General features: G+C 44.5%; 1 protein-coding gene across 19 annotated transcripts in view; it reads right to left on the bottom strand.

Moving 5' to 3' along the window:
* Window positions 1-13,593: 13,593 nt before the first annotated feature.
* Window positions 13,594-22,018, bottom strand: part of TIAM1 (TIAM Rac1 associated GEF 1) — a 445,843-nt gene continuing 437,418 nt past the window's right edge. For all 19 annotated transcript variants that reach the window (XM_051819218.2, XM_051819217.2, XM_070071883.1 and 16 more), the window contains 2 exons: window positions 19,586-19,758; window positions 13,594-16,080 (listed from right to left, as the gene is read on the bottom strand). In XM_051819218.2, coding sequence (XP_051675178.1) covers window positions 15,608-16,080; window positions 19,586-19,758 — 646 coding nt within the window. In that variant the 3' untranslated portion in view covers window positions 13,594-15,607. The remainder of the gene's footprint in view (window positions 16,081-19,585; window positions 19,759-22,018) is intronic.

Genomic DNA, 22,018 nt, shown 5'->3' with positions numbered 1-22,018 from the left:
GAGGGCAGTAGAGCATACGTGGCGCCTTCACACGTTTGGCAAAACGCGTGGGACGTGGTGGCGAAGGCAGGGACAGACCCACGGAGGAAATGCCGTCGGGGACTTGGGGAGGCTGGAAATTCCCCTTGTTCTGAAAAGTCACGGGGAGGTGTCTGGCTTCCTGTCATTCTAGCACCCGGGCTGCTACTGTAGCTGAGCCGTGCATTTTCTGGCTTGGAAATGCATACCTGCCGGGTCTGACCCTCTGCGTGGGCTCTCTCCCCCGTTCACCACACTTAGAAAAGCCGCCGCATTCGTGCCTCGAGTCACCACGCCTCCTGAGCCTGCTTTTCTCACTTCCCAAGTGGAGATAAGGATATTGGCCCAATCCATCTCACAGCACTGGTGACAAAGGAATAACACAAAGTGTTTTTGCAATCCATAACACACATGCCAACGCCTCCTAGAATTAGAGGTGAGGGTTGTCGAAATCACAATGTTTTATCTCCAAGAGGCAAATGTGTCGGGGCCGGCGCTGTGGCGCAGTGGGTTAAAGACCCAGCCTGCAGCACTGGCATCCCATGTGGGCGCCAGTTTGAGTCCCAGCTGCTCCTCTTCTGGTCCAGTTCTCTGCTGTGGTCTGGGAAGGCAGTGGAAGATGGCCCAACTGCTTGGGCCCCTGCGCCCACATGGGAGACCTGGAAGAAGCTCCTAGCTTCGGATCAGCTCAGCTCTGGCCATTGCAGTCATTTGGGGAGTGAACCAGCGGATGGAAGACCTCTCTCTCTCTGACTCTATCTCTCTCTGTAACTCTTTCAAATAAATGAAATAATTATTTATTTAAAAAAAACGCAAATTTTGAAGTGATCCGAATGCCTGAGATTTTTAAAATATAAGCTGGGATCCTCGCTGATTCCAGCAAGGACTTCTGGGCCTGTGGTGTGTCCACTTGGAGAATGTCTTTGTAATCATGAACAAATATTTTCCCAAGAAGATACTTAATGACACAGAGAACTAGTCATGGGGTGTGATAAAAGAAATAAGGCAGACTACAGTATCATAAGGGGCAAGGTATTCCATTAAAGCAGAAAAATATTTATATCTGTGTATAACTTAGACATTCATTCATATACAAAGCAGGGCCAGTACCCCAAATGTTAGCAGTAGTAATGTCTGGGTAACCTGGACCCTTCTTGTGTCACATGCAGACCGAAGAGTGGCCGACACAACACCCCCAATGCTGGTTGGAAGTGTAGCTATAGAGCCCCCTAAACTGGGTCTGCTCCCCCCACGTGTGGCAGGCCAGTCACTGACCCTGGGCTACAGAAGAGAGAGGTGATTGTTGTACAGCGAGGAGCAAGGAGTTGGGCAGGTAGCACTGAATTCCTGGGCTCCCGAGGGGTTGGGGTGAAGGTTCTCGTAGATTGAAGCTGGGGCCAGGAGATGCGACCAAGGCACGACCGTGTTCCTGGTTGGTCTGCCGTGTTCCTGTGCCTCCCTTGATTGGCAGGCGATACTGTATCCTTTAGGGAACTGGATGATGGCAGAGTGGGCTCCAGCCAGTCTGGGGGCTACATGCCGGTGATGGTTACTTTTGCTCAGGGCCTAGGGTTCCTAAGAAAGGAAACCACTGGAGACAAAAGATGAAGATGTTGTTTGTATGGAAAATAAGTGGATTCTGTAGGGCTGGCTGCACCACTCCCTCAATTCAATAAGTTAATCTTACTAAGAGGTGGCTTTGCGATCCTAAAAGCAATGCAAAGAGTTTTCAGCTAAAGAAGGGGACTGGGAGACTGTGTATGGGGTCGGTTTCATAGTTAATGGGATAATTAAGTGAATTTCTGTCCATTTTCATTTACTAATAAGTTATACAAGCAAGTTGCATGAATTCAAATTTCTATTAATTTAGGAATCTTAAAAGAAAAAAACACAAAAGAATTCAAATGACTGTGCATCAGTAAATGAAGGAATTGTAAGATGCCACACCTTTGAAAATTCTCCCGTTGCATTTGGCATTCCCATTCCTATCTCCAACACGGATCTTACTGGGATAGGCTACAGATCATTTCCCCCTACACAGCTCAGGTGTCCAGCTGAGACCCTGTAAATTACCCTAATAAATAATGCACACGAGGAAGCATACACATATTTTTGAATCTGAGTTCTACATGACACAGGAGGCTCCACAATGAAACCAAGATGAGTGAAGACTCGTGGGAAAGGTGATAGGACAGACGGTTAGAAGCCAAGGGTAACAAATGGGAAACCTGTCCCTTCCCTCTCCCTCTTGGCTTCCCTCGGTCTTAGGTGATAAAATGCTCGTTTTCTCGGGGTATAAAGAGGGAGCCTCACACATGGGGGTCTTATGTTCTGCTTCTGGGGAGAAGGGGAAGTGAGGGGCCCTCTTGCACCTGCTCTTTCTCAAATTCCTTCCGCTTCAAGGAGTCACGGTTTGGGGAATAGCATGTTCTGACCCCATCACCACCTGCTCAGAAGTGCTTGGAGACGCAAGATGGAGGGGCTCTCAGTAAACAGGGCACAGGACTGTCAGGGGGCATTGCTTGCATTTATTTCTGCCAGATTACGGGCCTCTAGCAGCAGGAAACATGTTTACCGTTCTCAATCCATGTTGGTTACATGTATGCATTTTCAATTCACGTGGTGAGTTACACCCAAGATTTTTCAATCAGTGACAAGACAGAGAAGAGGAAAAGGGTGAAGTTTCTTGTCGCGAGCTCACAGTTCTGACCTCAGGTAAAAATCACCTGGAAGCTTCCGCCGGTACTGCTGTCGGACCCCGCCCAGGGGGACTGGGATTCCCTTAGTCTAACGTGGGTCTTGGCATCCAAGCTACCCACTTGTGAGGAAGATTTCCTAATTACACGTTCCCCTGTTGCCACCAGGAAAAAAAAAAAAACCACCAGCTGCCGGGAATCCAAGCTAAGCCCACCTCATCCTCTGAGCATGTGTGCGCCACAGTAAGCAACCTCGTCTCTTCCTCTGGAGTTAACGTCACACCTCCGGCAGAGCTGCAGGAACTCCTGTGAAATGGCCAGCGTCTATCAAACCACCCCTCACTTCCCAGCTGCCCTGGAAAACAAGCACGGGGCGGGGGGGGAGGGGGGGGGAGTGGGGGGGGATGTCCATGAAGAAACAGGAAATTTACAAAAACAAAAACAGGAAGTAAAAATAGTATCACGAAGCCTCAAGGTTGAACCCCAGTCTGTGTCCTTCGTCGACGTTTTCATAGACCTTGGCCTTTCTCTTCGCCCATTTGTGGCTCCACCCACAAGGATGCTGGGAAATTCTTCCTCGGTTTTGTCCTGGGGCGCTACCCCTAACTGCACCCTAAGCAGGTCACAGTCCTCAAAGTTCCCTGTCTTGTGCTTTACCAAAGGGTCTGATCATAATTTAAGCCCCTGCTTCCTTAGAGAGCAGTTTAGGACATGGTTTGCGCACGCACAGAGGGAAACCAGACTTGCTCCTCTCGCGACCTGCGCATGTGCAGTAGGAGGAAAACCCTAACGAGCAGAAGCCAGAGGTTCACTAACCAGGGGAATCTGGAATGGAAATCCGTATTTGGCGCAGGTGTTTGGCCTACTGGCTAAGTTGGCACTTGGGATGACACCCGCGTTCCGTAAGGAAGTACCCGAGTTTAACCCTGGCTGGGACACCTGCCTCCAGCTGCCTGCTATTGGACATCCTGGGAGCAGCAGGTGACGGGTCAAGCAGCTGGATCACTGGAGAATTCCTGGTTCACACGCTCAGCCTTCAAACACCCAGGGATCCTATCCAGCCCCCCCCGTTCCTTTCTGTCTTCGGCCTCCTTGATTCTCAATGGAGAGCAGAGCGGAGAAGCGTGGACTGCCTTTAGAAACCACCCAACCTTCTCAGGAAACAATTTCCAATGTATCTGCCCAGAAACTCCCTGACATCATTTTGAAGATGCACTCCCTTTCATCAACCTCTAAACGTCATCAAATATTTTCTCATCATAAATTTAAATAGTCTGAAAACACGTGGTATCTGGGCATGGCAGACTGCCGCCATGAACGCTACTGAACTCCACCTCCTCGGATCGAAGCTTCCGACCTTACCGTGGGTTTGGTCCCACGACTCACTCTAGCCAGTGGGATACCAGCAAATGTGAGTCAGGACTAGAGGACTGAAACCAGCTTTCGCCCTGGGGGCTTGCCCTCATGTTCTTTGGAGCCCTGAGGCCACTGTGGAAAGACGTGTGTGGTGGCCGGCAGAAGAGAGATCACTTGGAGCAAGGACAAGCTGTCTGAGCTGAGGTCCCCAGACCAAACAGCCTCCCAAATGATGCACAGGTGAACGAGCCGACAGAACATGAGACCTCTGGTTCCCGCTGAGCCAAGCTGCCGGTGGACCACAGAGAAGGGACCACTCAGCCAACCCCTGGACGGCCCGGCTGACCCGCAGAATCGGTGGCATCATCAGTGCCTGCTGTAGGAAGCCATGGAGCTTTAGGGTGGTTTGATTAATGAACAACTGACACAGCCACCAACTGTACAGTGAGATATTTAAAAACTCTTAGGTCGCTTTAAATGTACCCAACGTAATTTACATACCATAGCAATTTGATGGCCATCATCCATTTTTAAAATACATTTAAAAACTCAGACATTTTATTATTTTTAGGAGTTGCTTTACAACAAAATATCATTGTATAATCTTTTATGTTAAAAATGTTGGCATTTCCTATGACCATAAGCTTCAACTATGATAGAAATCCCTGTATCAGTCACCATCACAGTTATTTTTTTTAAAAGATTTATTGAGGGGCCAGTGCTGTGACATAGTGAGTTAAGCCGCCACCTGCAGTGCCAGCATCCCATACGGGCGCTGGTTAGTCTCTGCTTCTCCACTTCCCATCCAGCTCCCTGCTAATGCACCTGGGAAAGCAGCAGAAAATGGCCTATGTGTTTGGGCCCCTGTACCCACGTGAGAGACCCAGAAGAAGCTCCTGGCTCCTGGCTTCAGATTGGCCCAGCACTAGCCAGCATGGCCATCTGGGACTGAACCAGCAGATGGACAATCTCTCTGTGTCTCTGTCTCTCTCTCTTTGTAACTCTGCCTTTCAAATAAATAAATAATTTGTTTTAAAAAAGGAAAGATTTATTGTACTCGAACTGGAACTCCGATATTGGATGCCAGCCAGTATCATAAACTGTGGCTTATCCTGGTGACTCTCAATGCAGGCCCCAACACCACAGTCATTGCACAATCAATCAATCAATATGAAAAAATTATATAGAGATAAAAATATAAGAAGTAAAATTTCACTGGAAAGAATCTCTGAATGAAATGAATAGGGCTGTCCCTTTTCTACTTAGCTCTGGTATCCATGAGCCAGCCAGAGCTCATCAACTCCATTTCTAGTTGTCTAGATGCAAGCCTGGTGTATAGATTGCAGCAAATGACAGTAGTTTTATTATGCCCCACTCAGTTCTCTGACTTCTTGAATTATATGCCAAAAGTCAGAGATATCATCTGCAGTTATCCTTACTAACTCATCACCTGACAACCTGATCAGATCCTCTTTAAACTGATTGAAAGCTAACAATCACAACCCCCTGGTCCGGGGGCCTGCGCTGTGGCACAGCAGGTTAACGCCCTGGCCTGAAGCACCGGCATCCCATATGGACGCTGGTTCTAGTCCCAGCTGCTCCTCTTCCAATCCAGTTCTCTGCTGTGGCCCTGGAGGGCAGTGGAGGATGGCCCAAGTCCTTGGGCTCCTGCACCCACGTGGGAGACCCGGAAGAAGCTCCTGGCTCCGGGCTTCGGATCGGCGCAGCTCCAGCCATTGCGGCAATTGGGGAGTGAATCAGCAGATGGAAGACCTTTATCTCTGTCTCTCTGCCTCTCCTCTCTCTGTGTAACTCTGACTTGCAAATAAATAAATAAATCTTTTAAAAAAAAAAAAGAAACCCTGGTCCACGGGAGGATTTTCTCCATGGTGGGTGCCGGCATTTACTGCCTCGACACACTCTTTCTCTCTGCCCATCTGTTTGCTGTTCCAGAGATTCTTGCCCCCAGATGTGACCCAGGGCAGCTGAGACGCGTCTCGTTCTTCTCTAAAGTGGGAGAAAGATGACTTTGAAAGGAAGAGATACCCTGAACCTTCCACACAAGAACGTTACGAGGCAGGTGAATTTCAGGAGCGAGCACTTGGCACTGAACACCTGCGTGTGGATCCCCCTTCAACCGCCTGCATCCCGGAGGCCCTGGAAAGACAAACGGGTTCGAGGGTCACGGCTCTACTGCGCCTGATTCACCTTTTCTTGCCACTGATTTAAAAAGTTTGCAAAAATCTACCAGTCATTACCTCTTTCCTTGGTCTTACACAAAAATGTCTTTTTGTGCAATGGCTCTTAAGCATGAAGATCTGTTTCAAGTGAACGAAACTTCTTCCCATCCACCCATCCCCACCTTGACTTTCCATCCACTCCTAAAACAAAATAGCCTTGTTTGTGGGGCCACTGCCACCTTTCCATCTGCTTGAATTAGATTATGGTTTGCTTCAGGCAGAACCTAGTCCAGTGGCATACTGGGTCCAACTAACTACTGACTTATTTAAGCCTTTTTTTTTTTAATATTTATTTATTTTCAAGGCAGAAAGTGAAAGAGAGACAGAAACAGACACACACAGAGAGAGAGATAGAGAGAGAGAGAGAGAGAATCTTCTATCTTCTGCTCCCCAAATGGCTGCAACAGCTGGAGATGGGCCAGGCCAAAGCCAGGAAACAGGAATTCCATCCTGGTCTGTCACAGGAATGGCAAGGTCCCGCGCACTTTGCCCATCTTCCCTGGCTTTTCCCAGGTGCATTAGCATGGAGCTGGGTCAGAAGTAGAGCAGCTGAGATTCCAACTAGCACTGTGAATGGGATGTTTGCATTGCAGATTGTGCCACACCAGCCTCTAACCCTTACATTTATTTTTAAGTCTATGACCCTTTTTAAAAAAAAAAAAAAAAGATCCACTTATTAACTTGAAAGGCAGAGTTACAGACAGAGAAAGACAATGTCCCATGTGGGTGCAGGGGCCCAAGCTCTTGGGCCATCCTCCACTGCCTTCCTGGGCCATAGCAGAGAGCTGGACTGGAAGAGGGGCAACCGGGACAGAATCTGGCACCCCGACCAGGACTAGAACCCGGTGTGCTGGCGCCGCTAGGTGGAGGATTAGCCTAGTGAGCCGCGGCACCGGCCAGGCCATCTTTTACTGCTTTCCCAGGCCAGCAGTAGGAAGCTGGATTGGAAGTGGAGCAGCCAGGACGTGAACCAGTGCCCACATGGGATGCCACCATTGCAGGCAGATGCTTAGCCTACTATGTCACAGCACCTGACCTGACCCTTATTTTTTTAATGTCATTTTCCTCATTAGGTATATGAAGATGTTAATAGGAATGGATTGGACAAGCATGTCTGTGATACAAAGCTGATTCTATCACTATCATAGAATATTCGACCTTCATTTGAATCTGGAGGCACAAGAAGAAACAGCTTGTATGCAGTGAGGGACATCTAAAATCTCAGAATATTGGAAGGACAGAATGCACTGATGTTCAATTCTTGTCACTGAAAAGATCCCCACCCCCAGTGGACTAGGCATCAAACAACACAATAAAATGGAGTGTGGATGGAGCAGGTCCAGCTCACCTAACACATCTGGCCCAAGGAATCTCAACACAAATCAGGTCAAATAGCCAGTTTCCCATGGCAAAGCCACAGTGAAGACACCAGACAGGAGGTAGCATCCTGACCACTCACTTGAAGCCAAACAGGAGTCCGGCATCCTACAACTTAGAAATGAGCACAACAATCTTTTAAAAAGCATATATAAAATGCTACTTCTTTTTTTTTTTTTTTGCAACAGATGTCCATCACTGTATTGCTGCATAAATTGAATATAGCAAATCCATAAGATGTAATATACAGTTACAAAAAGCAGGAGGAATAACAGCTATAATCTGAATGAACAAAAAGCTAAGTACCACATAAAAGAAGTTAGACTCCAAAAGGCATCTGATTCCAGTTCTAAGAAATATACAGAAAAAGTATTTACATAGAGATTGAAGGAGATGGATATTTTCATGAACTGCAGTCTTAAGGACTTGCAAGGGACTGCTTAATGAAGGAGTTTAATGATAGGTGATGGAACCCTTTGGGCCTCCCTAGACATGATGATTGCACAAATTTGTAAACATAATTTATACAATGGGAATGTGTTAGTATTTAATTGCCAGTAGCTTAGTCACTTAAAATGGCTTTATCATCTATGGGAATTTCTTTCTTTTTATTTATTTATTTTTTATTTAGTAAATATAAATTTCCAAAGTACAGTTAATGGATTACAATGGCTTCCCCCCCCATAATTTCTCTCCCACTCACACCCCTCCCATCTCCTGCTCCCTCTCCCATTCCATTCACATCAAGATTCATTTTCAATTATCTTTATATACCGAAGATTGATTTAGTATATTATAAGTAAAGATTTCATCAGTTTGCACCCATACAGAAACAAAGTGTAAAATACTGTTTCAGTACTAGTTATAGCATTACTTCACATTGGACAACACACTAAGGACAGATCCCACATGAGAAGTAAGTACACAGTGACTCCTGTTGTTGACTTAACAATTTGACACTCTTGTTTATGGCGTCAGTAATCTCCCTAGGCTCTAGTCATGAGTTGCCAAGGCTATGGACGCCTTTTGAGTTTGCCGACTTCGATCTTATTCCGATAGGGTTATAGTCAAAGTGAAAGTTCTCTCCTCCCTTCAGAGAAAGGTACCTCCTTCTTTGATGGCCCTGTTCTTTCCACTAGGATCTCACTCACAGAGATCTTTCATTTAGGTCTTCTTTTTTTTTTTTTTTTTTTTTTTTTTTTTCCAGGGTGTCTTGGCTTTCCATGCCTAAAATACTCTCATGGGCTCTTCAGCCAGATCTGAATGCCTTAAGGGCTGATTCTGAGGCCAGAGTGCTATTTAGGACATCTGCCATTCTATGAGTCTGCTGTGTATCCCGCTTCCCATGATGGATCGTTCTCTCCCTTTTTGATTCTACTAGTTAGTATTAGCAGACACTAGTCTTGTTTGTGTGATCCCTTTGACTCTTGGACCTATCAGTGTGATCAATTGTGAACTGAAATTGATCACTTGGACTAGTGAGATGGCACTGGTACATGCAACCTTGATGGGATTGTATTGGGATCCCCTGGCATGATTCTAACTCCATCATTTGGGGCAAGTCCGATTGAGCATGTCCCAAATTGTACATCTCCTCCCTCTCTTATTCCCACTCTTATATTTAACAGGGATCACTTTTCAGTTAAAATTTAAACACCTAAGAATAATTGTGTGTTAATTACAGAGTTCAACCAATAGTACTAAACAAAACAAAGAAAAAATACTAAAATGGATAAAGTGTTACATTGTACATCAATAGTCAGGACAAGAGCTGATCAATTCACTGTTTCTCATAGTGTCCATTTCACTTCAATAGGTTTCCCCTTTGGTGCTCAGTTAGTTGTTGCTGATCAGGGAGAACATATATTTGTCCCTTTGGGACTGGCTTAATTCACTCAGCATAATGTTTTCCAGATTCCTCCATCTAGTTGCAAATGACCAATTTTGTTGTTTTTGACTGCTGTATAGTATTCTATAGAGTACATGTCCCATAATTTCTTTATCCAGTCTACTGTTGATGGGCATTTGGGTTGGTTCCAGGTCTTAGCTATTGTGAATTGAGCTGCAATAAACATTCATGTGCAGACAGCTTTTTTGTTTGCCAATTTAATTTCCTTTGGGTAAATTCCAAGGAGTGGGATGGCTGGGTTGTATGGTAGAGTTATATTCAGGTTTTACTTCTTTGATTATATGGAAGCAGGTGGACCATGGACCATTTCACAGATATATGCAATATGGATGCTCATTGTATATTTAAAATATTTATTTTTTGAAAGATAGAGCTATGGGGGGAGAGAGAGGGGGAGAGAGAAGATAGGCTTCAGCTGGGTCTCCCAGTACTTAGGACTTTTTTAAAATTTTTATTTATTTGAAAGCATTACAGAGTAATCAGAAGCAGAGAGAGAGAGTGAGAAAATCTTCCATCTTCTGATTCACTCAGATGAATGCAATGGCTGGAGCTGTGCTGACCCAAAACCAGGAGGCAGGAGCATCTTCCGGGTCTCCCATGTGGGTGCAGGGGCCCAAAAACTTGGGCCATCTTCTGCTTTCCCAGGACACAGCAGAAAGCTGGATTGAAGTGGAGCAGCTGGTACTCGAACTGGTGCCCATATGGGATGCCGGTGCTACAGGCGGCAGCTTTACCCACTACACCACAGTGCCTGCGCCTTGGGCCACCTTGCACTGCTTTCCCAAGCACATCGCAGGGAGCTAGATAGGAAGTGAAGCAGTAGGGACTTCAATCAGTGCTCATACAGTATGCTGGCATTGCAGGCAGTAGCTTAACCCTCTGTGCTCAATACTGCCCCCAGCCCCTCAGTATTTTTTTAATGAAAAAAAAATTATTACTACTTTTCTCTCCCCCTACCACTTCCCCCAACTCTGCTTCTCAAAAAAAAAAAAAAAAAAAAAAAAAAAAAAAAAAAAAACAAGAAAGAAAAGGGACAGGGGCAGCATTTGGTTCTGCTCCTCATGCCAACTTCCTGCTAACGTGGACCCTGGGAAGTAGCAGCTGATGATTCTAGTCATTTGGTCCCTGCCACCATGTGGGAGACATAGATTGAGTTCTTGGCCTCCGTGCGGTCCTGCTCGAGCTGTTCCAGTCATCTGGAGAGTGAACCAGTGGATGGAAGCTTTCTCTCTCTCTCTTTCTCTGCTTTTAAAATAAACAAGAAAAAACTAATGTTCACCAGCTGATAACTGGTCATGTAAACTGTGATAATCAGTATGCCAACCATTATGATGGTTGTGGCCATGATTAAGAGAGACAGAGATCTTTTTATAATATCACAGGAAAATCTAAGTTGTAGAATTAGGGACAAAAGTAAACAAAAATAGTAAGTGTGCTAATAAAACAGTATGAATCCACTTACAAACCAATGCATGTACTCAAGAAACCAGTTAAGAAGGGCATATTGTGAAAAGCCAAGACATTGTGGCAAAAAAAAAAAAAAAAAAAAAAACCCTAAATGAAAGATCTCTGTGAGAGATCCCAGTGGAAATAACGGGCCATCAAAGAAGGCAGTACTTTTCCCTGAAGGGAGGCGAGAACTTCCACTTTGAAAGTGGCCTTGTCTAAATTAAAAAATTAAAGATCGGAGTTGGTGAACTCAAGAGGCTTCCATAGCCTTGGCAGCTCATGACAAGAGTCTTGGGTGATCATTGATGTCATAAATAAAAGTGTCAACTGTTAAATCAACAACAGGAGTCACTGTGCACTTACTCCCCACGTAGCATCTCTGTCCTTAATGTGTTGTACTATGTGAATTAACGGTCAAACTACTACTCAAACAGTACTCTATACTTTGTGTGTCTTTGTGGGTGCAGTCTGTTGAAATCTTTACTTAGTATATACTAAGTTGATCTTCTGTATATAAAGATAATTGAAAAGGAATCATGATGAAGAATGGGATGGGAGAGGGAGTGGGAGATGGGATGGTTGTGGATGGGAGGGAGGTTATAAGGGGAAAAGCTGCTATAATCCAAAAGTTGTACTTTGGAAATTTATATTTATTAAATAAAAGTTGAAAAGAAAAAGAATTAAAAAATAAAGAAGGGCATGTTAACATAATGTGAACGTCTTGATTAAAAAAGATGGGCTGTCATTTAACCCAGCATTAATGTCCACACTGCAAGGTCCTGATACCAGGCAGAAAACAAGCATGGTGGTGAGTGCAACAGAATCAGGAACAGCACACTCGGAAGCCAGACAGTTCTTCAGAGCAGCCCAGGGAGCTCCAGGTGATTTTCTAGAAATCGGGTGAAGTCCTGAAGTTAAAGAAGATGGAGCCGGGACCCAGAATGATGACAGCACCCCACTGCACTCTCACTGGCGGAAAAACCCAACTCTGGCTTGAACTGGCCACAAAGCATGTTGAAAACAAGCTTTTCTAAAGGACTACATGCCGTGGTATTCCCGATTTTAAAATATTAAGGACAGAACCCTGGATATAGGATTTTCAAGAAGTGTTAGGTTTCCTGCACCTGAATAGTTGACAGTACAGAAAATGCTAGGTGTGCACATATATTATGACTCTCCTGTGTTTTTGACTAGTCCTAAGTCACCAGACAATAGCTGAGGATCGACTGTTTGCACATTAAGAGATCCCCCCATCCCAACATTCCACCGAGGAACACAGCCGAGGTGGCCGAATTGGGTAATGGTAGATAACGCCTTACCAAAACAGTGTAGATTTCAGCTACAGCTGGCTTCATACTGTAGAAAGGTTGGAAGAGACCAGAATAAACTCTTTGTGGATGAATAAGGTTTAGAATGCAATGTTTTATTGTGGGTGGGATGGGGCAGGTGTAGGACGGGGAGAACAAGGAAAACAAAGGGTGCCCAGGGTCATGTTGAGGGAGGGTTTTTAACCACTCTCTTGTCAACAGAGAAGAGGCACCTACCAACGGCATCTGTATTCAGTGTTCACAGAAGAATTACACATTCACAACTGTGGATGTTTAAATACAGATGGTTAAAGTATGGTTTTTCAACTTTACAATGGTGCAAAAGATTACATGTGGATTTCTTCCTTGGGATGGGGATGTGCAGTCCAATCTTCCCTCAGGATTCTGGGCACTGGCAGCAGCCACAGCTCCCAACCAACCTCACAGTCATAACTGATGCTCTAGTGTGCTGTGCTGCTAAGCTCTGATGTGCGGTAGATTAGGATATTGAATGCATTTTCAACTTACAGTGGGTTTACTGGAACTAACCCTATTGTAAATCAAGGAGCTTCTATGAGTATGATCCTTTTTCTTTCTTCAAACGTTGACTTACTTTGAGACTAGTCTATGGAGAATGTGACACTGTCATTTTTATCTCACACATTTTATATTTTGAAAAAGCACATGGAACATGCATATCAGAAAAAAACTGCACAGGTTTCAGAATTTGTGTGTGTGTGTGCCAAAGTAAACTTACCTTTTGTTCCATGTTTCCATATCAAAGTGTCTGGTTTGAGTCTCAGTTCCTCCACTTCTGATCTAGTTTTCCTACCAACGTGGGAGATGGTGGCTCAAGTACTTAGATCTTTGCCACCAATGTAGAAGACCTGGATTGAGCTCTGGGCTCTCAGCTTTGGCCTGCCCCTAGGCTAGGCTTCTGCAGGCATTTGGAGAGTGAACCAGTGAAGAGAAGATCTCTCTCTTTCTCTGCCTATCAAATTCAAATAAGTGAAAGCTTTAATATATACTATCCTTAAAAATCAAGAACAAAATACTGGAAAACTATAGTACGCTTTATGTTTTGTTTAACATGTCAAGGTCTACAAGGATAAGTTTCCTTTGATGATCATTATAGTTTTTTTTTTTTTTAAAGATATTCCCCAAAATGTTCTCCCATGGGCACTCTGCCACCAACAATTCGCACTCATTTTCCCATCTAAAAACGCATGGGACGATCTAGATACTTTTCAATAGTTTTATTGTTTGACAGGCATTTACAACGTTCCATTCATAGACCTAAAAACATAAAAATAGACCTTCTTTCAGCTTATAAAAGAAATATATAAGAACTTTTGACATAGACACGTCATGACCTTATGTACAAGAGACAATGGCACCCTCTTCCAAGCACCAGACTTTCCAGTATTTTCATATGGACGCGTTGCACAGGGACCAGTAAATGCGACAACTGGAAGCCTCTGCTTCAGTTTTCCATCTGGACACAATCGAACCGGAGATGAAATATGGAACAATGCAGTGATACAAAGGGTATAGAAACCATTCTAAAGCTCTTTAAGAAAACCAGAAGATATATAGCAAAAATTTAATAGAATAAAACTTTCAAAAGATCAAGCTCAAAGCCCTGGAAACCCAAAAGGGAAGGGATATAGGGTGGGAGAGCGGGAAAAGCAAGCAGGGGCACAGAGCGTGATGTTCTGAACTCTCTATTGTCTGGAAATATAAAGTCATAACTGATTTTTATAAAATATAACTCCTAAAGCTACTATAAAATTCAGGTCTTTAAAGTACCTACTGATGTGTCAAACACCAAATAGATAATTTCCCCAAAAAAGAAAATTTTCATAGTATTTAAACCCTTCTTAGGAAGTGGGCATTGTGAAATGGGTGGGGAGGAAAGCTATAAACCTTTTAAAAAAAATTTGAAAGTGCTAGAACTTGTTTTTGTTCTCCCTATTTGGATATCTGTTTAGAAGGTAATTTATTCGCATGTTTACCCTGTTTCATTGGCATGAAGAAAGCGTTAAACACAAGAGATGTGTCTGAGGAGGTTGCTGTGTTAGGAGGTTTGGTGGCGGAGGTCAGGAAAGGAGTAGGTCATCTATGGATGGAGATGCAGGTCTGCTGGGAAAACCAATGGTCACCATGGCAACCCCATGAAAACAAGGCTCCCTCCCGTCATGTGCAACAGGCTCACGCACTGCCCACTCGAGTGTTATGCTCAATCCAACCAAACTCCCATCTCAAATGCAGGTTTAAACATTAAAAAAAAAACTGCTTCGTAAAAAAGAAGTATATCCTTACCATGAGTTTCTTATTGGCCTTTCATATATAAATATAATATCACCACACCTCACTCTTTCTGTAAAAGATTATATCCTCATTTTTTTAGACTCAGAATTACACTAACACTGTAAAATTCTCATCTATTTGTGCCCCTGCATCTCAGGTAAAAATACAAAAAATAGTGTTTCTTTCTCTCTCTCTCTTTCTCTCTCTCTCAAATGATAAATTTGGATCTCTTTTCAAAGAGTTTGGCATCTGTATAATTCTATGCAAAATTAGAGCTTCCAAACACTGACATAGATTAAGACCAGCCATAGACCAAAACAGGAAAAAAAAAAAAACACAAAAAACAAAAAACAAGGCTCATCAAAACAGAAATGGCCACCCTCTCAGCACACATTCTTAAAATACACGGATATTCTCAGACATCGAAGAGGGAAGGGAATCTGAACCCTGCAAGCTGTACAGACGTTCTGTTGTGTTTCATTTTCTGTTTGGAAGTGGCTTCTGGACTAAGAGGCTGATTTCCCATAGGGCGATCATTACTATTATCGTGTGTGTGTGTGTGTGTGTGTGTGTGTGTGTGAGACTATCCCTTAAAGGATTCCTGTTGTACGTACTTCAACTCCTGGGGGTGAGATGCTTTCTGGTGCTATAGAATCTGTTATCTTTTTGTTCTTCAGGCCCTGATTCATTGAGAATAAATAAAAGCCCTTAGCGATATTCAGACGGCAGGACTCAAGCTTATGTGAGATTCTGGACAATTCTTTCTGATGTCGTTTTTTGAAATGACGAAGTTGGGTGGCTACATGGCTTCAGAACCAAGTCAGCTGCCAAAACCGTGTGTGCAAGAGTGCGACCTAAGGGGACATCCTGGCCGACGGAACAGGAGGACAGGCAGAGGGCGGGCGGGAGAAGTATCTACACAGGTTCTCTAGGGGCAGGCGGCCGTCAGATCTCAGTGTTCAGTTTCCTGGAGGGGGCAAAATCTTCACGCCTAACCCAAATGACCTCGTCGCTGGCGCTCTCCAGCCCGCCACTGCCACCCGAGAGCGCAGCTTGCTTCTTGAGCTGCGCCATGCGGGACGCGTGGCTGTCCAGTGTTCTCCGGCCTCTCTCCCGCTGACTGATGGAGGCAGCCTGAAGCCGCTCCTGCAGGTCTCCGTCCACTGAGGCGCCCTTCACCGACTCACAGAACTCATCATCGTCACTCAGGATGTCTGTCTCCTTGATGTCATCCTGCTCCTCATACTGAGCAAGGTCAAACTGCTCCTCTACCCATCGGTCAGTGTCCCCGCTGCCGCCGGGGGGCTGCTGGGACTCTTTCTCCGGGCTGCTTGCCGAGACAGCATCGGAATCAATGGTAAACCTGTTTCGAGCCAGTCGCCGCCGCCTCCTCCCAAGAGACTTGCTTGGGGCAGACACTGCACACACACACAAAAATAAAAAAATAAAACCCCCCATGCTTTACCTGACAGCAAACTCCAGAAAGCAAAGACAAGGAAAGTCAAAATGAAGTGCTATGCATTTAGAGCCTTGGTGTCATTTAGGACTTCACAGTTGAGATTTCATGTCTGTCTCAGAGTGTTTGCCTTGCCCAGAGGTTTGGACTGAGCAGATGTTATAGCAACTGACTCAAGGGCAGGAGGGAGTGGGGGATGTGGAAAGGATGTAGGTTATGGGGAAGAGTTCCCTCTCAAATAATCTAGGACGCCAAGCTGTGCTCCTAAGAGACAGGTGACACAGATGTGCTTAGGTACGCTACTCGTCTCAGCATTGGCTGGTGAGCGACTGTCTTCAATCCTGAAAACGACCCACGGCCCAGTGCTATGAGATTCCCCAGGGCTGTCCCAAGGTCCTTCAGCTAAGACAGGTCTTTAGCAAGGATGGGGGTTGCTTCTAGGGTTTGCTGTCTTTGCAGAACCCACCATGCAGCACTGGTCCAAGTGACATTCCTTTCTAGGAACTTGAATGTCCCTTTTCCTGAGGATCTGCAGTAAGATGAAGGGCACCAACCCCATCGATCTTAGCCTGCAGAGCACACTGGCTCTCAGAGAGGCAGCTGCTGGTTCTTCGTTCTCTGTGGCTAAGTCCCATATGAACTGTGAGGCTAAGCAAACGTGGGCCATGGTCCCTCCTAACTGCATTCTGCATTTCACCCATTCTTCCACAAAGCAATTAAAACATCAGCGCCTGAGTCGAGTGAGAAATAATAGACCATACCCACGCAGTTGATCAACCAGGTGACTAAAAGTTAAGAAAAACAAATCCTTATATTCAGTCTTCCACCCTACTGCCTTCTAGGAAGCCAGAATTATTAGAAACAAGCAAATAAAGACACCACCCAATCAAACACACACACACACACACTAACCGCATACACATACACAAAAGACGGCTTGCTTGGAAATATTGCTGCCTTGTCCTTGATAGTGAAATGACTGTTGCATTGGACATGAAAAGGTGAAACGTAACCTTGGGCTTTCCAATGCAGAGAAAGAGCCTGATCACCAACTGGGAGCTGCTTTCCAGAAACACACGACCTAAAACCCATTAGAAGACTTCACCGCTGCCACAGGACAGATGCCTGTTTTCAAAGAGTGCCACATGTAGCCTGGTCTTCAAACACAGCAGGCACAGGCCAAAGTGTTCCGTGACATAAAATGGCTCCCATTCCAGTCATCTTCGTTCTCAGACCCCAATGAAGCCTTCACCATTCCTGAGTGTGTGTGCACCATCTCAAAACAGGGAACAAAAGGATACATACCACTCTTGCTCAAAGAGGGAGAGAAAAAACATTTATAAGTAAAATAGGGAAAAAATATATTCCTACTCTTTGGGGAGGATACAACAAAATCCTGTCCAATTTTATATCAACACCACCGAAGTGGAGCCTGGCTCTCTGCACTCAGCATCAGAACTACCCCACTTCAAAATTGGGCTGGTGGAAATACTTGTGAAGGATCTGCATGCTGAAATATTTAGGGGTAAAGTGTACTAATGTCTGCATCTTGGAATATATCTAAAATAAAATGGATTGATGGATGTTAGATGGATAGCTATGTGATAATGAAAATAGAGAAAAATACTAATTACAGCACACAGATGGTAGGTATTTCTAGAAGTCTGAAATTCATTTTCATTGGGTTACTACAGAGGTGTAGTATGTTCAGACCAAGCACGGAGGCAGGATACTTGTCTTTATTGTCCTATCCAAGCAAGACAGAGGAAAAACAAAAATAAAGTGCCTGGGTATTCATGACAATGCAGAATGAAACCTGAGTATCTACTCTCCATTAAAAGGTTAATTACTGCCAGCTAACCTTTTTGGTTCTTCGTCTCTTAGTGGGACAAGTGTAATTTGAGTATTTGAGTCTTTATTGTTAAGCTGGCACTGAGCTAACACAAGCACCATTTTCAAATCATCAAACACAACTGAATATTCTGTCTACAGTGGAGTATCTCAAAAGGAAGAATGACACAGACTTTCTTCAGCCAAAAATGAACCATCAAGGCAGAAAAATCTTTTAGTTGGTCAACTCCAACAGGCTATGACATAAAGGCTTTTTCTTGGTATTCATGGGGTGGGTGGTGGGTTTTTTTTTTTTTTTTTTTTTCCCAAAGGATCTCAGCAAGAAAACTCCTGAGTGTCCTAGAGACTAAATATGTTTACTTTCAAAGTAAATACAGCCCTGAATTTGGGTTCTTTGATTGACAAGTGAAACCAGGCCAACAATAGGAGGGGCAGGTAAGATAATTCCAAGATATAATTCTCTATAATGAGTTACAAAAGATCAAAGAATTGTTCTTCCATGAGAACCCCATAAAAAATTGTGGTATAGAGGGACACATGACTAGATACCCTGCAGAACCCAGCACAAAGGGTGAGTATCATTGCACTAGGTTTTTCAGTGAACATGTATCAACTGACTGGAGAACAGATATAACCAACCCCCTAACATTAATTAAACTTAAGGTGCTTAAAGAATGTGATATCCCATGTCGGGCTAGAGAGGTTAGGCCTATGAAAACCTTCATCCTTTCACAGTTCTACGCATGCCTCTTCAACACAGTTGAGGATAGGTGCAAGGGGAATTAGGACAAAGGTAGAAACTTTTTGCCAAATGCAAAGAAAGCCTCATTTATTGGAATTCTCCCTGAAAAATTTTGGGCTTCTATCACTTAAGAACGGAGTGATAAAAATGTTGATATACTGGTGTCTTTAAGTACCTAAGTAGTATGAAAATATCTTTCTTCTTCCACTTATTTTGCTGCAATTTATGGATGGATGCATTGATCTTCCTTCCTCACTGCTCCAAAGTGATGGAATAGGTCCTATAAGAATATCTACTCTGGGGCCATTTTAATTCTGGATTCTTCTTTTCAATAGCAGCTCAAAGCTTCCCCAGATTAACACTGAGACTAAAAATAAAATTGCAAGTACAGGCTAAGGTAACAATTGGGTGTGTCATCTGGCCGACCCAACCTGGACTCCTTCCTGAAAACAGGCATGGCTGTGCTGTCAGCGACCTTGCCGAGACACGACACACGGCTTTTTGCTAAACAAGCTGGCTGTCATGCAAAGCAGCGACTCTCATTCCGCAAGCAGGCTAAGACAGACCCTCTAGAAAGAGGATGCTTTGGCTTCCTGGCTCGGCAAATGACAGAGGAGCTCACCAGCCAAAAGGAAGAAGGCAGCAAAGGGAAGGCTTAAGGGAGGGCAAGAGAAATAAACAAAGGATGGGTGCCCAGGGAGTCCCTGGGAAGGGGGCAAGGGCAAGGAGCCTTACGCCGGGGAAGAACAGTGCTCCTGTGTTTGCCCCCACAAGGCCACACCTAACTCTTGCTCAACAAGAAGATCAAGCTCACTTGAGTTCTACAGTGGAGTGGGGGTTACAGGGATCTTGAATGTCTTAATCCCCACAGTACCTGCCCTGCTCATGGCTGGCCTGGCCCCCTTCAGCGCACACAATCTCTTTCCTCCAAAAGGGACATATTGCTGGGAGGAGGGGAGGCTTTCGGTTTTGAGCAGCTGTCGTCTGTGCTTATCACGCAGAATCGAATGCACAGCCTTCAGGAAATCCTTCCGGCTCTCTGGGGAGCTGTGAAAAGAAGAGTCACACGAATTAGGGAAATGGTGAGCTTCTGGGGTCGTCAGGTACAGCCCAGGGCCAGGGGCTAAAGACTAAGGCCCTGACTCCAATTCCGAGTCATGTTTTTGTAGCTCGTATCAAGAACTACCACCCCTGAATGCTTTGCAGTTCATCCCCTGCAGCTGATCTGGGGCAGAGCAATCCTTTAAAGAATAAATCAATAGACACAGGGGTTTTGAATCAAGCTGTTGCCAGGTTCTGCTCCTGGCACTTAATGCAGAGGCTTTTGGTCACTAAAATGTTTTGAGGATTCTTGTGGCTCAATAGAGTACCCAAAAACTATGTCCTAAAATCTTTACCTTCCTTTAACATTGGCCTCCTTCCAGTTGAAATATCAACTCTTCCCATGGCATGTAAATATTAATCTTCCTACATCCTTAATTCCCAAGATAAAAAAGTGTTTCTTAGGTAAGAGTTAATTTTCTTATTAAGTTCTCAATTTTTTTTTTTTACTCAGGTACCTTCCACTTGGTATGCCTTATTAACAGCAAATATCACATCTTTAGGAGTTGCCTACTGAACCCACAAATAAAACACAAAGCAATTGGCCTAATGAGGATGATGATCAAGAACTTTGCAATTCTGGTCCTGACAGTTTCCTGGGGGAACTTCCCTTTGTTGACCCTGCCACTCAACAGAAATGTAATGTAGCAACACAAAACACAGGTTTTTGAAGTTGAACCCACCTGAGTTTGAATCTAGTGTTCATTTTCTAGAGCACTGGGCTTTAGAGGGCAAAGGGCCCTCTATGAGCCTTGGTAGTGAAATGGAATAGCAACAGGTCTTTGGTCAGATCAAATGAATGAATAAACGTAGGCTTCTTAGCACAGTTCTTTCTGGGTAAATGTGCCCTCTAACTATGCTAGCAATAACATAAGATATCACTGCTTATCATAATAGATTGATTCTATTATTTTTGAGGGTGATCCACAGTATACCACCATTCATTCAGTTCATAGAGTACTGCATAATTATTCAATAAGTTAGAGAGCCTATAATTGCAGTATGATTCAATATGAGTCATATTTAAAGCCAATTCTATCAGAATGCTGTCTGTCAGAACCATCCATCCTGGGCTGCCTAGGGGAGATCATCGCAAATTTGCATGGAGGAGGAGGAGAGGAAGAAAGCAATGGGGAGAGGGAGGGAGAAGAGGGATCCAAAAAGAAAGAAGTAGAAGCCCACATTGTAAGTTCAGCTTCCTCTTCAGACCTGTAGGTGATCAATACAAGCCAACCTCTTCATTTTGAAGTTTCTCAAACTGAAAGGAATCTGGCAAAGCCATCACCCCAGCCATCACCTTCTCCTACTGACCTGCTACACCCTCACAGTGTTACAGAACAAACAAATACCAAACACCAGAGCATGGCAGTCTAAGACAACCATGCCCTTCTAATGTACAAAAGGTAACTATGGAAAGAAAGACCTCTTTTAAACACTTAATATTTTTGAAAATTCCTGTTTCCTTTTAAACAGATATTAACCAGGGGTTGGCATTTTGGCTTAGTGGTTAACATATCCATTTGTGGCCGGTGCCACGGCTCACTAGGCTAATCCTCCACCTTGCAGCGCCTGCACACCGGGTTCTAGTCCCGGTCGGGGCACCGGATTCTGTCCCGGTTGCCCCTCTTCCAGGCCAGCTCACTGCTGTGGCCAGGGAGTGCAGTGGAGGATGACCCAAGTCCTTGGGCCCTGCACCCCATGGGAGACCAGGATAAGTACCTGGCTCCTGCCATCAGGTCAGCGCGGTGCGCCGGCTGCAGCGCGCCGGCCATGGCAGCCATTGGAGGGTGAACCAACGGCAAAAGGAAGACCTTTCTCTCTCTCTCTCTCACTGTCAAAAAAATAAAAAATAAATAAATAAAAACATAAAAAAAAACCCATATCCATTTGTGATACCAGTGTCCTACACATCTGAGTGCCTGGGTTTGAACCCTGTCTCTCACTCCTGACCCCAACTTCCTGCTAATGCAGACCCTGGGAGGTGGCTAGTTTTGGCTCAAGTAATTGGATTCCTACCACCCATGTGGGAGACCTAGACTGAGCTCCTGGTTGCAGATCTTTGGGGAGTAACCAGTAGATGGTATGTGTATGTACATGTCTGTTGGTCTGCCGCTCGCTCACTCTCTCTCAAATAAAAAAACAAGGTTATTAATCAGGTTACTGACTATATGCTAATATGACTAGTTTAATTTCTCCCATCACTGTT

This window comes from Oryctolagus cuniculus, chromosome 4, assembly GCF_964237555.1.
Source record: "Oryctolagus cuniculus chromosome 4, mOryCun1.1, whole genome shotgun sequence".
NCBI lineage: Eukaryota > Metazoa > Chordata > Mammalia > Lagomorpha > Leporidae > Oryctolagus > Oryctolagus cuniculus.
Note: the sequence above shows the minus strand (reverse complement) of the source record. Positions and strands in the feature narration are given on the sequence as shown.